The sequence below is a fragment of the Ochotona princeps genome, chromosome 22, assembly GCF_030435755.1.
Source record: "Ochotona princeps isolate mOchPri1 chromosome 22, mOchPri1.hap1, whole genome shotgun sequence".
Taxonomy (NCBI): domain Eukaryota; kingdom Metazoa; phylum Chordata; class Mammalia; order Lagomorpha; family Ochotonidae; genus Ochotona; species Ochotona princeps.
In genome coordinates, this window is record NC_080853.1 from 17,275,933 (window position 1) to 17,290,843 (window position 14,911).

A 14,911-nucleotide genomic window follows, 5' to 3' on the forward strand; every position below is an offset into this window, starting at 1 on the left:
TTCCCTCCCACATGCTTTAGAGTGATTCGTATATTATATAGATAATAGAAGACACTCAAATGTGTCCTGTGTGGTTAATCATTTCTTCTGGGGGTAGACTAAGCTCATTGTCTCCACATTGGATTAAAAATCAGATTTAAGTATCTTGCCCAAGGTCACAAAGAGGTGTAGAGCAGGGAGTTCAATTCAAAGAGGAGGAACTTGAACTCAAAGAGTGGCACAGGGCTGGGCCTAGGGAGAACAGCGAGACTTCCCCCAACCCTGGGAGGAGAGTAGGGTGAGTAGGGGGCAGTTGGAGAAGTTTTCTCTTCTAAGCTCAGGGAGGGAGGTGAGGTGGGAAGTGCAGGGAAAGGTTATGGTTGGCGCCAGGGCCCAAGATGCCTCTGACCTGGACGGCCAAAGGGCAGAAAATCACAGAGCAGAGTGGGCAACAGGCCAGCAGCCGGAATTTGACTGAGGCCTAAAGAATGAGGGTTTTGGAGAGTAAAGGGAAGTGAATGAGGCAAGGGACAACATTTCCCACCCCTGAGAGCACATGCTGGGGGAAGATAAGGAAGGCAGGAAGCGAGCTGGGGCCAGAGCCCTACAGCCCAGTGAGGGAGGACAGGCCCCTCCAGGGCTGCAGCAGGTGGCAGGGAGCCAAGGCCTGGCAGTGTGCCCAGCTGGACTTTAGAGGCCCAGGCTCGGCCATCCCAGTTGCTACTGCAGGTAGATGCCCTGGCCCAGCTCACACACAAATGCTTGGAGAGATAGCTCCAGTCTGTGTTAACAAGGGCAACACGTTGGCCACGGCGTTCAGCAAGCAGAGTGCAGGCTCTGTGCTCTTCCTGGTGCTCCGGGAACAGTCTGAAGGAGCAGCCACGATTCCATTTTGTAGACAAGTACACGGAGGCACGGAAGTGTGCACTTGCCTTGCTGGAAGACATCCAGCTGGAAAAGGCAGAGCTGGGACTCGAATGCAGGAGGACTGCATGCCTCTTCACCAGGCTGTCGTAGGAGGAGGCAGACGTAGGACAATTCCGTGGATGGACCTGACCACAACATTGAAGGCAGCACACAGAACTGGACCTGCAGCAAGAGAAATGGAGGGTCAGCATTGAGTATGATTTCTTAAAGAGAAGACAGAGGCATAAATGCTCATGAGGGCAAGGGCTGAAAACTGTGAACAGATATTCCTACAAGAGTGGCAGAAGCTTAACTTCTTTGGCTGTCGCTGCTGTCGGTTTGTACTCGTGGGAACCTGGAGTCAGGTGCAGCAATTCAGATCCAGGCACTCCAAGTAGAATATGGGCATCCTAACCAGGTCTCCCATGCGGGTATAGGGGCTCAAGAATTTGAGCCATCCTCTGCTGTTTTCCCACGTCATTAGCAGAAAGAGCTGGATCAAAAGTGGAGCAGACAGGACACAAAGCAGTATCCATTTGGGATGCTGGCACTTGCAGGTGGACAATTAGCCTGTTGATTCACCATGCCAGCCCCAAAGATAGTTTTTTTTAAAGATTTACTTATTAAAGATTTATTTATTTTTATTGCAAAGTCAGATATATAGACAGGAGGAGAGACAGAAAGATCTTCTGTCCACTGAATTACTCCTCAAGTAGCTGCATAGCTGGTGCTGAGCTGATCTGAAGCCAGGAACCAGGAGCCCCCTCCAGGTCTCCCACGCGGTGCAGGGTCCCCAAGGCTTTGGGCCATCCTCTACTAACTTCCCAGGCCATAAGCAGGGAGCTGGATAGGAAGTGGGGCTGCCAGGATACAAACTGTTGCCCATATAGGAATAGGATCCTGGCATGTGCAAATTGAGGACTTCAGCCACCAGGCCACTGTGGTGGACCTCTAAAGATTTTTTTTTAAGTCACATAATCACCTTTTTACCTTCATGATATATGTTCAGTACTTTTTCTTAACATTAGGAGGTTTGATTCAGCGACTGCTACCAGTTACTTTAGGAAGGTTCTAAGTAAATGCTGGCTGTGAAGATTGTCAGACGATTTTTTTTTACCTGACCTCTTACCCTAGTGTCTTTCCTCCTGACCCAGCATCATAATTGACTAGCAGCAGAGTTCAGGCTCTTGGGGACAGGGAGGCTGAGAGGGATCCCTGGAGAACCCTAGTCCTCTTCCCTGAGCTTGGTGGCCTGATGTCAGGCCAGTCCTTGCCATCCAGTGAGCTGAGAAAGCATCTAATTTGGACATTAGTGAATCAGGCGTCTTCCCCTGTCCCTTTGTTTCTTTTCTTTTTTTTTTTAGATTTATTTATTTTATTGGAAAGGCAGATGTACAGAGAGGAGGAGAGACAGAGAGGAAGATCTTCCATACGATGATTCACTCCCCAAGCAGCCGCAATGGCCGGTGCGCGCCGATCTGAAGCTAGGAGTCAGGAACTTCTTCCGGGTCTCCCACGCGTGTGCAGGGTCCCAAGGCTTTGGGCCGTCCTCGACTACTTTCCCAGGTCACAAGCAGGGAGCTGGATGGGAAGTGGAACTGCTGGGATCAGACCCGGTGCCCATATGGGATCCCAGCGCATTCAAGGCGAGGACCTTAACCATTAAGCTTTTCTAAACAAGCAGTTTTAAGCTTACCAGTTGCAGTCCAATACACTTGATGAAGTTTACCATCAGAACCATTTCTTTAGTATGTGTGTTTCTGTGGCAGTTCGCCTCCCCAATCTGAGTGTAATTGGAATGTAAGCCTTATAAAAACATGGCCTTGTGCTCTGACTAGATTCATCCAAATGTTTGCTTGCTGGGCACAAGGGAAATGCAGACATTTTGGCAAAATGACAGACAGCACTAACCTAGTAACTTCTTGGCAGCCCAAGAGTATGTGGGGTATAGGCACTACTTGCTTGGTGAGTTGGGAGAAAGTGCATGAACCCAGTGACCTCCAGCCATGGGAAGCCCCGACTCAGATACTGCTTTGTGACAAGTCACATACTGCTGTGTGACAAAGCCACCCCAAGGGCCTGGCTTCCAGCTTCAGCGCAGTGATGCCTGCCCCATCCCTGACTTCTCAGCAAACAGAAAGGAAGACGGACCCTAGAAATGCACAAAGCTAGACAGCCACATTGTAGATATTAACCGGATTTTCAGCCTGTGTTACTGAGTGACCTCATATCTGTATGTCTGTCCTTATTATTATCAGTGTAGGAGAGTGTTGTGTAGATTCCTGGGCTCGAATCTTGGCTCTGCCACTTAGCAGAGTGTGCGGCATCAGCCTAGACTAAATGTCTCTTCATTTTTTAAAATCCTCAATTTAAAACATTATTAAAATCTGTAGTTAACTTTAAAAAAAGTTTGTAAAGTGATAACAAGACTGTCTCAGAGGATCATACTGAGAATCCAGGGATTGAATGCTTAGAGTAGCAACTTGCACCTGTTCATGTCATCATCAGTGATGTACTTAAGGTGTACCCACCATTTCTCTTGCTCCAGGAGCAGTTCTGTTTGCCGCCTTTCTTTCTCTCGTCCACCTTTTCCTCCTTTTTTCCTCCCCTTCTTCCCTAGCCTCCTTTCCCTCCATATTCCATTTGGAATGTTGGCCTCTAGTTCTGTTCTGTTTCCCAGATGCTTCTGAGGGGACGTGTCTGCAGTTCCTGTGTGTGAATTCTGGTTTTGCAGCAACTCCGTAAGGATGTGTTAGTATTTTCTTTGTGCTGAGAGGTAGTCTCACTCTCCCCTTCCAGATTTGGAAACTGAGTGTCCCAACAGGAAAATGATCATACAGATGGTTGAGCCAGTAACAGGGTCAAGGCCATGGAACACAGGGCTTAATCCACTCAGCAGAGAGACAAGGACAGGGCCTGGGTATGACTAGGATATGGGTGCTTTCCAAACCCCACTGCCCCACAGGAAGACTTCAGCCCCCTGTGATTCCAAACAAGCAGCGTTCCTTCCTCACAACGTTGCAACCATGTCAAGGGAAAGGACTGTGACTTGATGCTTTTGGAATCTTCCTTGTTTGCCCACACTGCGCCTCAAATCCTTGGGGAGGTAGGGATTCTTTCCCATAACATGTTGAGATACTCAGGGAAGAGGCTCACTAAATGAAACCAACACTTAATTACGCTTCTCACCTACCCCTTTATAAAAAGGGTGGACACTGGGCATAAAGGTTAAGGTGCCACTTGAGAGGTCGTCTCCCGTGGGGGAGTGCATGAGTTCAAGTCTCCGCTTGGATCCCAGCTCCAACTTCTGCTAATGCAGACCCTGGGAGACACCTGTGATGGCTGCAGGGATTGGGTCTTTGATATGCACATGGGGGCCTGGCGGTGTGGCCTAGCGGCGTGGCCTAGCAGCTAAAGTCCTCGCCTTGAACGCCCCGGGATCCCATGTGGGCGCCAGTTCTAGTCCCGGCAGCTCCACTTCCCATCCAGCTCCCTGATATGCACATGAAAGACCTGGTGTGAGTTCTTGGTTCTTTGTTTTGGCCTGGTTTAGCCCAGTGGTGGCAGGCATTTAGGGAGTGAACCAGTGGATGGAAGGTCTCTGTGTTTCTGCCTTTCAAATAAAATAAGTAAAACCTAAAAAAAAAAAAAAAAAGGTGTAGAGGAGGTCAGGGGATGAGGATTAATATCAAGAACTTAATGTCGGGCTGGGTATGGTAGTCTAGCAGCTAAAGTCCTCGCCTTGAATGTGCCGGGATCCCATATGGGCGCCGGTTCTAATCCCGGCAGCTCCACTTCCCATCCAGCTCCCTGCTTGTGGCCTGGGAAAGCAGTCAAGGACGACCCAAAGCCTTGGGACCCTGCACCTGTGTGGGAGACCTGGAGGAAGTTCCTGGCTCCTGGCTTCAGATCAGCACATTACAGACCGTGGTGGTCACTTGGGGAGTGAATCATCGGATGGAAGATATTCCTCTCTGTCTCTTCTCCTTTTTATATATGTCTGACTTTGCAATAAAAATAAATAAATCTTTTTTTAAAAAAAGAACTTAATGTCTACAAGTCATGGTGCTGAGAATGTCAACCCCATTAGTACACTGAATCCCCAGAAATTGCTGTAGGACGTGGCCAATGTTGCCATTTCATATCAGAACCTCAGACTCACCAAGCTCTCAACGCAGGTTCTCCATTGAACTTGGACATTCTAGAACCCAGGGTCATGAACTGTGGAGTGAGCCATGAGGCTGAGCAGGAAGAGTCTAGTAGTTTCATGCCCTCCCCGCGCCTCATTAGAGAATTAATTGGTCACACAAATTATGAAAATAGAAGTCACAGTTTTATTTGTGCTGTGACAATATGGAAAACAGCAAGAGATTTCCAACAATCTGAAAAAAAAAGAAAACTTATAGAGTTTTCCAATTTCATTCATGAGGAAATTTATCATTACCCAAACTGAGCAACCTGTCCCCACCCTTCCTGCCAACATTTTACCCACATTAGAGTTTTGAATGGGAGACAAAAAAAGATAAGCTGCAAGATTTATAATATGAAGAAAAATAATTAGTCCGGGATGAACTTCATAGGAAGCAGAGGCCCAGAGCTGAAAAAACACTCCATGTCTTTGCTCAACACCCTCCTTATTGAAAAAAAAAAAAAAACCTGCTTCAATCCATGTCTTAATCCCTGGAACCTGGAAGTGTTAACTTCTTTGGGAAAAGGCTCTGCAGATGTACATATGTGAAGTTAAGGCTCTTGAGATGGGAGATGAACCTATATTGTCCATGTGGATTCTACTTGCAATCATAAAAATCCTTATAAGAGAACCAGAAAGGCTGGGGCAATGACTCAATGGCTAAATCCTCACAAGTACCGGGATCCCACATGGGCACTGGTTCTAGTCCCAGCTGCTTCACTTCCCATCAAGCTCCCTGCTTGTGGCCTGGGAAAGCAGTCGAGGATGACTCAAGTCCTTAGGACCCTGCAGCCATGTGGGAGACTGGGAGAAGTACCTGGCTCCTGATTTCAAATCAGCTCAGCTCCGACTTGTTGCAGTCATTTGGGCAGTGAACCAGCAAACAGAAGATCTTTCTGTCTTTCTCTTTTATCTGTAAATCTTATTTGCCTTTTGATTAAAAATAAATAAATCTGAACCTGGCACAGTAGACTAGCAGCTAGAGTCCTTACCTTGCATGTACTGGGATCCCATATGAGCACTGGTTCTTATCCTGGCCACCCTTCTTCCCATCTAGTTCCCTGCTTGTGGCCTGGGAAAGCAGTTGAGGATGGCCCAAAGCCTTGGGACCTATGTTGGAGACCTGGAAAAAGCTTATGGCTCCTGGCTTTGGATCGGCTCAGCTTTAGACATTGCAGCCGCTTGGGTAATGAATCAACAGACAGAAGATCTTCCTCTCTGTCTCTCCTCCTTTGTGTATATCTGACTTCCCAATAAAAAGAAGGAAATCTTATCAATCAATCAATCTTTTAAAAGAGAGCAAGAGAGAGAGAGAACCAGAATGAGTGCCCCAGGCCCACTGAGGAGGGGATGCTGTGAAGACAGAGGTGGAGGGGGATGCTGTGAAGACAGAGTTGGAGATGGATGCTGTGAAGACAGAGGTGGAGATGGGAGTGACACAGCCCAAGCCCAGGAATGCCGGCAGCCAGCAGCACTTCAAAGAAAGGAACACATTCTCCCTGAACCTTGGGAGTGAACATGGCCCTGTCAATAGCTCGACTTCAACCCAGGGAAACTGATGTCATGTTTCTGACCTGAAGAACCATAAGCAAATAGGTGTATTTTACTTCTTTTTTATTTAAGAGAGAGAGAGAGAGAGAGACCCCAAAGACCAAAGTCAGGAGTCTGGAGTTTCATTCAGGTATCCCACATGGGTTTAGGAGCCCAAGCATTTGGGCCATCCTCTGCCGTTTTCCCAGGCACATTAGCAGGGAGCTGCATCAGAAATGGAGCAGCTGGAACTCAAACTGGCACCCCTAAGAGATTCTGGGACTGCAGGTGGCAGCTTTACTCATTGTGACACAAGTCCTGCCCACACATAGCTTACTTTAAGCCACCAAATTAGTGGTAATTAGTCATAGTTGTGACAGAACACTAATATGAGGTCCAGTGTGGTTCTCCAGATCTCAGTTCACTGTCACCTGCTTTCTTTCCCATCCCTATTTTCTCCTTCCCTATTTTTGCAAGAGTTTCTCAGTATGACAAGTACTTCCCATTGCAGTAGCTCACTTAATTTTCATGTCCCTAGGAATAGGAAGGTACTACTATTCCTAACTTAGGGATGAGAAAAATAAGGCTCAGAGAAAAACTCAGTGTCACGGGCCCGGCGTGATAGCGTAGCGGTTAAGGTCCTCGCCTTGAACGCTCTGGGATCCCATATGGGCACCGGTTCTGATCCCAGCAGCTCCACTTCCCACCCAGCTCCCTGCTTGTGACCTGGGAAAGTAGTCGAGGACAGCCCAGATCCTTGGGACCTTGCACCCGCGTGGGAGACCCGGAAGAAGTTTCTGGCTCCTGGCTTCGGATCGGCATAGCATCGGCCATTGCGGTCACTTGGGGAGTAAATCATTGTATGGAAGATCTTCCTCTCTGTCTCTCCTCCTCTCTGTACATCTGCCTTTCCAATAAAAATAAATAAATCTTAAAAAAAAAACCAAAACCTCAGTGTCACATTCCTAGCAACTAGCTTTACAACCCAGGGCTGTCAAACACCTTACCTGCTTGTTCACTCCTCAAAGGTCCGCAGCGGCTGGGCTCCAGACAAAATCAGTAGCGAGGAATGCAATCTGGGTCTCCTAATGGGGTGGCAAGAACACAGTTACTTGAACCATCACTGCTGCCCCTCAAGGTCTTCATTACAGGGAGCCAGAGTCATAGCCAAATGGAGCATCAGACCCAGGCATGTGGTATATGACACAGGTGTCTTAAAGATAGGCTGGTTGCCCTCTCCCACCCTCAACCCCAGGCTTTTAACCACGATACGATCCCACCTCCCTCTCACATGCTTAAGGCAGGATTCAGCTCTCCTATCAGCCACTGGCATGTCAGCACACTTGTCTGACGAAGTTTTCCAGGAAGCTGAATCGAAGGAGACCACACCCTCCCGACCTTCCAGCTCACGAAATGGAGCTGCCACTTCCATCTGAGCTTTTCCATAAAGAGGAGAGGATAGCTAACCCTGAGATGAAGGAAAGCTCCAGTTCAATTGGTCTTAGAGGCCTATGAGCCAAACCTTCTCTTAGGTCAAGGTCACAGGCTGTGAGTGGTACCATGTTAAAGTCCAGATCTGACTTCCAGCCCCGAGTTGGTTCCAGTGCACCTCACTCGGATCAAAAGTATTGCTATAGAATTAGATGCTGACTAAAACCTAATAAGTGTAAAGACAGGTCCCAAGCCTTCTCAAGATGACAGTACCCCAGTGTCTTCGTTCTCATGTGGGACATTCTGTAGGGCTCACTGAGGTGATCCGGGATACTGGGAGGGGAAAGCTTCTGAGTAGGAAAGGACACTGAGGGGACCAGGCTGATGTGGCCTCATCCCAAAGTAGGAGAAGAGTGTTAGGCAATTCTGACTTTTCTAGAACTGAGGGGATTTTTCAGAAAATCCTAAATGTGGTGGATTTGGACAAAGTTGCATCTTGCGCAATTAAGGAGTTGGCTTGGGAAACTCAATATTCCTAGTAATATTTAAGGCTGAATATTTTCCATCCATCTATTAAATAAACGTCTATGGAATAGTGAGTCATTGCCCTCAGGTGGCCAAAAAACAAATAAACAAGATAATGCATTTAAAGCCTTTCATACAGTCTTTGGACACAAGAAATGCTCAATAAGAACTAATGGTTTTCAGTAAGACATGAGAGGGTCAGACTACCAGTACTAGCCACTGTCCTTAAGACACGTTGATCTTCACCGCCTGGGAGACTCTATGTCCCAACATGCTCTTTGCCCGGGTTCCACTAACCATTGCATTGTGGTTCTTGTAGTCCGGAAGCGAGTGGCCGATGTCTCAGAGCGCAAGCGCAGTGGCGCAGCTTCCCCGGAAGAGCCTGCGGCGGCTCCCAGGATGAGCGGGTGGCGATGTCTGCTGCGGCGGCAGCGGCGCTGACAGGACTCGATCTCTATGCCTTTCCGGCTGCTCCTTCCGTTCGGGCTCCTGTGCGTGCTGCCGCCCCTGCACCATGGTGCGCCAGGTCCTGACGGCACCGCTCCCGACCCTGCCCATTACAGGTGAAAAGAGTCAGGCTGCCCTGTCTTCCGTCGTCCGGGTGTGGGAAGCGCGGACCCGGGTCCCGTCCCCTCTGCTGCCATAGCGGGACCCTCACTGCGACTGGCTCGGGTTCCCCGCTGGACCCCGAAGGAAGGCAGCTGCTGACTGCCACTTGAAGCCCCCCCCCCCCATGACTCCCTTACCTGGTTCCGTTGTTCTGGCCCCCTACCTTATTTGTCGTCCTGCCCTCCCTCACCAGGGAGCGAGTCAAGGCCATGTTCTACCACGCCTACGACAGCTACCTGGAAAACGCCTTTCCCTACGATGAGCTGCGACCTCTCACCTGTGACGGGCATGACACCTGGGGCAGGTAGTGCCGGTGGAAGGGCAGGAGGCGGCCGGGGTGGGAGCTGTGGCCCTAGGCGGGAGCATCGACTCTGGCTGGTATGGTTTCCTAGTTCCCCACCGGTATTGGACGCTGCGTTTTCCTCCATTCCCCACGCAGCGGGCAGGGGCCTGCCTCTGCTCAGACCCCTCAGGAACAAGCACCAGGTGTGGGTGGGAAAGGACTGGGACACGATTTGAGAGTCACAGGAAGGACTTCACGGACCAGAAAACCCAGCCCCTTCGTTTCACAGGTGGGCAGGCAGGTGCAGAGGGGTGATGCAGTGAGTGTGCCCCTGAACTGAGGCACACGCCACCCATGTCTTGGCTCCATTACCTCCACGACCTCAGGTCACTGTCCCCAGAGACCTGCTTTTGTTTTCTCTACAGCACTTTTCAATCTCTCTCCTCCTCCGCTGTCATTTTCACTTGTCTGCTGGTCTTGTTGCTCCCATTTCCACTAGAATAAAACCTGTGAGAAGTGGAATTCTCTGTCTTGTGCCTTGATCAGTGAAGAATCATTGTATTAGTAGGAGCATTTTATTATTATTTTAGATTTATTAATTTGAAAGAGATCTTCCATCTGCTAGTTCACTCTCCAAATGATTCCAACAGCCTGGTCTGAAATTAGGAGTCAGAAACTCCATTTGGTGTCCCACACAAGAGGAAAGGGACTCCCATATGTAGTTCATCTTCTGCTGTCTTCCAGGCACATTAGCAGGCAGCTGGATTGGAAACAGAATAGCTAGGACTTAGACCTGCCCTCTGACATGGCTGCGCAGCAATGCCCTTGGCTTAGCATCTACTGTCATCTCGTTTTGCTCCTGTACACATTCTGTGCCATTATCCCTGCTTTCAGGAATGTTTATACATGATATCATTCCCGCCTGCACGAAGGACTGGAGAAGTTAAATTCAGAATTTGTACCAGTTCTCATGTTTAAGTTGGAAAAAAAATAAATACAAACAAGTGGCAAATTTAAGCAGTACAAAATAAATCACAATAAATATTTCGCATGCCTTCCCAGAACTCTAATCACTATTAACTTTGCTGCCAGAGATATGTTTATACCCTTTTCCAAGTGCATATGTGTGTATCATTTTAAAGTTAATTTTTGGAAGGCATTATTTACGTCTAATAAAATCTGCTCACTTTAAGTGTGTAGGAGCCATCATCACAGTCAAAATACACAACACTTCTGTCACCCTAAAAATTGCCTTTGTGTCTCTTGAAAGTTCATCCCTTCAGTACTACCGGCCCTCATGAGTACTAACCTGTGTGTCTCTGAAATACAGAAGGAAAGAGACTCTGCTACCAATTCTGTCCATTGTCATTTTCATGAATAAGTTCCCACACGTGGAACTTGTGCTAACAGTCTTTTTGGTAGTGTCCTGGTTTTGGCACAGTTTGTATTACAGATTCATTCCTCTTCACCTGACTGCCAGTTAGCTTCTTTGCAGCATTTTGTTGTTCCCACGAACACTGCCCTGAGTGCTCTGATAACAACCATGCAGAGTAGGATTCATTCCTAAATGAGGGATTGCTAAAAAAACCAAAACCCTGTGCTGTTTACAACCCTCTACAATCTTATGCTGCCTCCTCATGGCAGAAAAGAATACCAGAGAACGGAGGTGGCGTGGGTCATTATCAGCCCAGCCACCCCACCGCCCAGGTACAGTGAGTAGGTCAGAGACCCTGGTGATTTGCACTGTCGCTGCTCACCTACAACTACCCAAGTAGGCTGGGTGGAGGTGTCAGGGTACCTCATTTTAATTTTGGGTGGGGTATGAGCTGGGGGAAGCCATAACATCTGGTGTTTCATTCTCTTACTAAAAAGTTGGCATTTCTGTTCTACAGTTTCTCTCTGACTCTCATTGACGCTCTGGACACCTTGCTGGTAAGTATCTAATCTATTGCGTTTCCTCAGTTGCTCTGCCCATGGCTTTCCTCTTTTGATAGCCTGACTGTGCAGGATGTGAATTCCTCTGCCTTTAGCCCAGCTGACAAAAGGAAAACAATGAGATCCAACTTGCTTGGGCTCTGGCATTTAGCAGGCATGAATGGGGACCTGTTTTGTGCTGAGAATTGTGGTAGGTGTCTGTAATTGCAGGCAATGGCTTTGGCTTGCTATGCCACAGTGCTTGCCCAGACTATCATCTTTAAAAATGCCATGAGAGAACATTTAACAGTTTTCCCCCTTTTCGTTAACTCTAGTTGTATGTCACCTGTTCTCCTTCTCATGTATGATGGGTCTTTAAAATTTTTTTGTGGAAAATGTGTATTATGAAAAGCTATGTATGAATCTCAAACATTTTTTTGCACCCAAGTGAACCTAGCTTTTGATTGCATTTCCATGGACTTTTTTTTTAAGTTCTCTTATATTGATAGTGTGTTTTGGGCTGTGATCACCGTGTAGACACAATTTAGTCTGTGTTTCTTTCTCTTGCTTATTGCTAATTTGTATTTGTGCATTCAGTAGTTATTGAGGACCAGCTCTGTAGGAAGCACAGCGCTAGACCCTGGGGTTATAATCCTGAGTTTAAATAGAAATTGTCTCTGCTTGCCCGGAGTTTACGTTGTTAGCGAGGGAAACAACAAATCAGAGCATAACCTCAGAACATTTTTTTTATTACAAATTAAGATGAGTGCTGTGTAGGAAAGGGACACACATCTCTGAGTGGTTGTCATGAAAGAATCTGATCTGGGCTGAGGAGGTCTGGAGGACTTCCCCGAAGTTGTAAGATGACTTGTGAATGGGGATCTGAAAGAGAAACAGGTATCAACTAGGAGAGTGGAGGAGAAAAGAGTTTTAAGTGAAGTGCACAGCCTGTGCAAAGCCCATGTGGCAGGGGTGGTGAGCATGCCTGGGGTATGGAGAAAGAAAAGGAAGTCATCAAGTGAAGTTAGAGGGACGGAGGCCAGAGGATATAAATGTTGTGTGTGCTCTAAAGGGCAAGATTTTGATCTTTAATTTGAGAGTGATGGAAAGTCACTGAAATTTCCCGAGGAAAGACAGGAAATGGTGAGATTTTTCTTTTGTGATCACTAACTGCAGAGTAAAGAAAGAGCCACATAGTCATTCACCAAACATTTTTTGAGTAATTGCCTCATGAGCTATGCTTGGCACTCCAAAGGAATGAGTGAAGCTTCTGCCTATCCAGAGATGTCCTCAGCATGGGAGGAAATGGATGTCCTAAGAGTTGTGTGGATAAAATTCTTGTGCTCCTCTAAAGGAAAAAGAGGTTAAAGGAGAAACCAAAGGCTTCCTGAAACAAGGGGACATTTAGACAATCTACACTAAGTTGGATTTGAAAAGGGATAACACCCCAGAGTGGTTTCCTGTCCGAAGGCAAGAAATGGGGAAGTGGCCTGTACAGTTTTATTAAAGTTGGTTAGGTGAATGGTGCAAGACGTGATCAGAAGGAGGGGTTGTGTACACACCAAAGATACTGAGTCAGGATGTGTTGGTTGCAAGGGCCTGGAGATCCAATTCATACAGATTTGGACAAAATGGAAATGTACTCAGTCAGATAACTACAAAATCCAATCGACTGGTCTTAGACTCAACTGGCAAATAATGTCCACCCAAGTCCTGTTTTCCATCTCTTATCTCTGCCTTCTTTGTTGGCTGTATCTCAGGCTTTCCACAGCCCACAGAGTATCCAATGGGAACTCTTCTGATATTCTACTCATTTAATCGCCTTAGTAGAGAAAGAACCACCCCTTTTCCGTTAATTCCAGAATGCAGTTTACATTGATCTGTCTTGGGTCACACACTTATCCCTAAACCAGTTTCTGACCAGTCTAGGTCAAGTGCCCATTGCATAGCTGGGGAGGTGAAGTCGTCTTCCCTCAGATAACAGGAGTGACAGTGGGATAAGGGTGTTCCAAGGGAAAATTGCGGTGTTATTTTCAGAAGAAAAATGATTGAGATTGTGTTTGGCTGATGGTTAAACCAAGAACATTTTTTTTAAAAGTAAAAATCTGGAGATACTTTCTAGCATTGCATCAGCCACTCAGCTGTGGTCTCAGAGACCCAAGTTCTTTGTAGCTCCCGTTACAGCATCATGTTAGTTGGATTTCATTCACATGTGTAGTACCTTGTGGCCTAACAAAGCTGTTGCAATGCCAAAAATCCAATCTGCTTTCCTAGCAGAAAGACAGAGGAATAGTAAAAGCTGTACCAGCTGTATTTATCCCTGACTATTAGGAAAATGGATATTAGAATTAGAGATAGAGGGAGAGAGCGATAAAAGAGATCTTCCATGATGAATCAATGTAATGGCTAAGGCTAGACCAGGCTGAAGTCAGAAGCTTCATCCTGATCTTCCGGGTAGATACAGAAGTCCAAGTGTGTGGGCTTCACTGCTTTCTCAGGCACATTAGCAGGGAACTGGATTGGAAGTGGAACAGTGAGAACATTTATGGGGTGCTGGCATTATAGTAGAGTCTTAACCCATTATGCCACAGCACCAACTCCTGAAGTATCTAGATTTCTAACTTCTGGGAGGTCATGGGTTAAAGGAGTTAGTGAGGCAATCTAATGCCCACTGACCTGTAATGTTTTCCACAAGGCTGAATATGACAAGAATATGGCACCCACCACAAATGTCAAACTGAAACTTTTGTAGTCTCCATCTTTTTCTTTGGGGTTGGATCCATTTATACGGATAGATAGTGCCTCTTGAACTGATACCTAGGAATTGGCTAAGCCAGCATCTTGAATTCTAGGTGAATTCTGGCCCTTAGTGCTTTCTTCCCCATATCTCTAGTCCTAGGACAGAAACTGGAAGTCTGCAGTTGAATAAGTGAGGGCCACACCAGGACAGGATCCCAAACTCCTGAGTCCAGCCCCCACAGAGGGGTTCACTGCCAAGTGTCTGTTTGCTTGCAGATTTTAGGGAATGTCTCAGAATTCCAAAGAGTGGTTGAAGTTCTCCAGGACAATGTGGACTTTGACATCGATGTAAACGCCTCCGTCTTTGAAACCAACATTCGAGGTGAGGGTTCCTCTGATGGCCTCTGGAAGAAAACATAGTGTGGAGGAGCCACTGTGCCAAGAAAGAGGGGTTGAAGAGGCTCTTAATGACCTTCCCTACCTGGCATGGGATCTAATGACTGGCAGAGCATTCTCTCTGTGGCGGGGTGGGGGAGGGGAGTGGGGGGTTTCTTGGGATTCCCCTTTGGTTTCAGACAGGAAATAGAGCAGAGAGAAAAGAAAGAAATGGAAAGAAAGAACGCTAAAACTACTCTCGTATTTGACATATATTTGATGCTAGGCTTGTAACTATGAGCCAAAAACACACACAAAAAAAAACAAAAACAAAAAAACAAAACAAAGCATAATGCCTGTCTGCTCAATAGAATTTTCTGTCTTGAGGGGCAGTGTTTGACATCTGTGTTTTTCCATGTTGTGACCACTCC

General features: G+C 47.0%; 1 protein-coding gene across 1 annotated transcript in view; it reads left to right on the plus strand.

The window, feature by feature from the left end:
• Positions 1–8,876: 8,876 nt before the first annotated feature.
• The window catches only part of EDEM2 (ER degradation enhancing alpha-mannosidase like protein 2), a 29,614-nt gene continuing 23,579 nt past the window's right edge, over positions 8,877–14,911 (plus strand). Inside the window, exons 1-4 of the mRNA XM_004585753.3 lie at positions 8,877–9,123; positions 9,363–9,473; positions 11,345–11,384; positions 14,382–14,487. Of these exons, the coding sequence (XP_004585810.1) occupies positions 9,017–9,123; positions 9,363–9,473; positions 11,345–11,384; positions 14,382–14,487 (364 nt within the window). The 5' untranslated portion in view covers positions 8,877–9,016. The remainder of the gene's footprint in view (positions 9,124–9,362; positions 9,474–11,344; positions 11,385–14,381; positions 14,488–14,911) is intronic.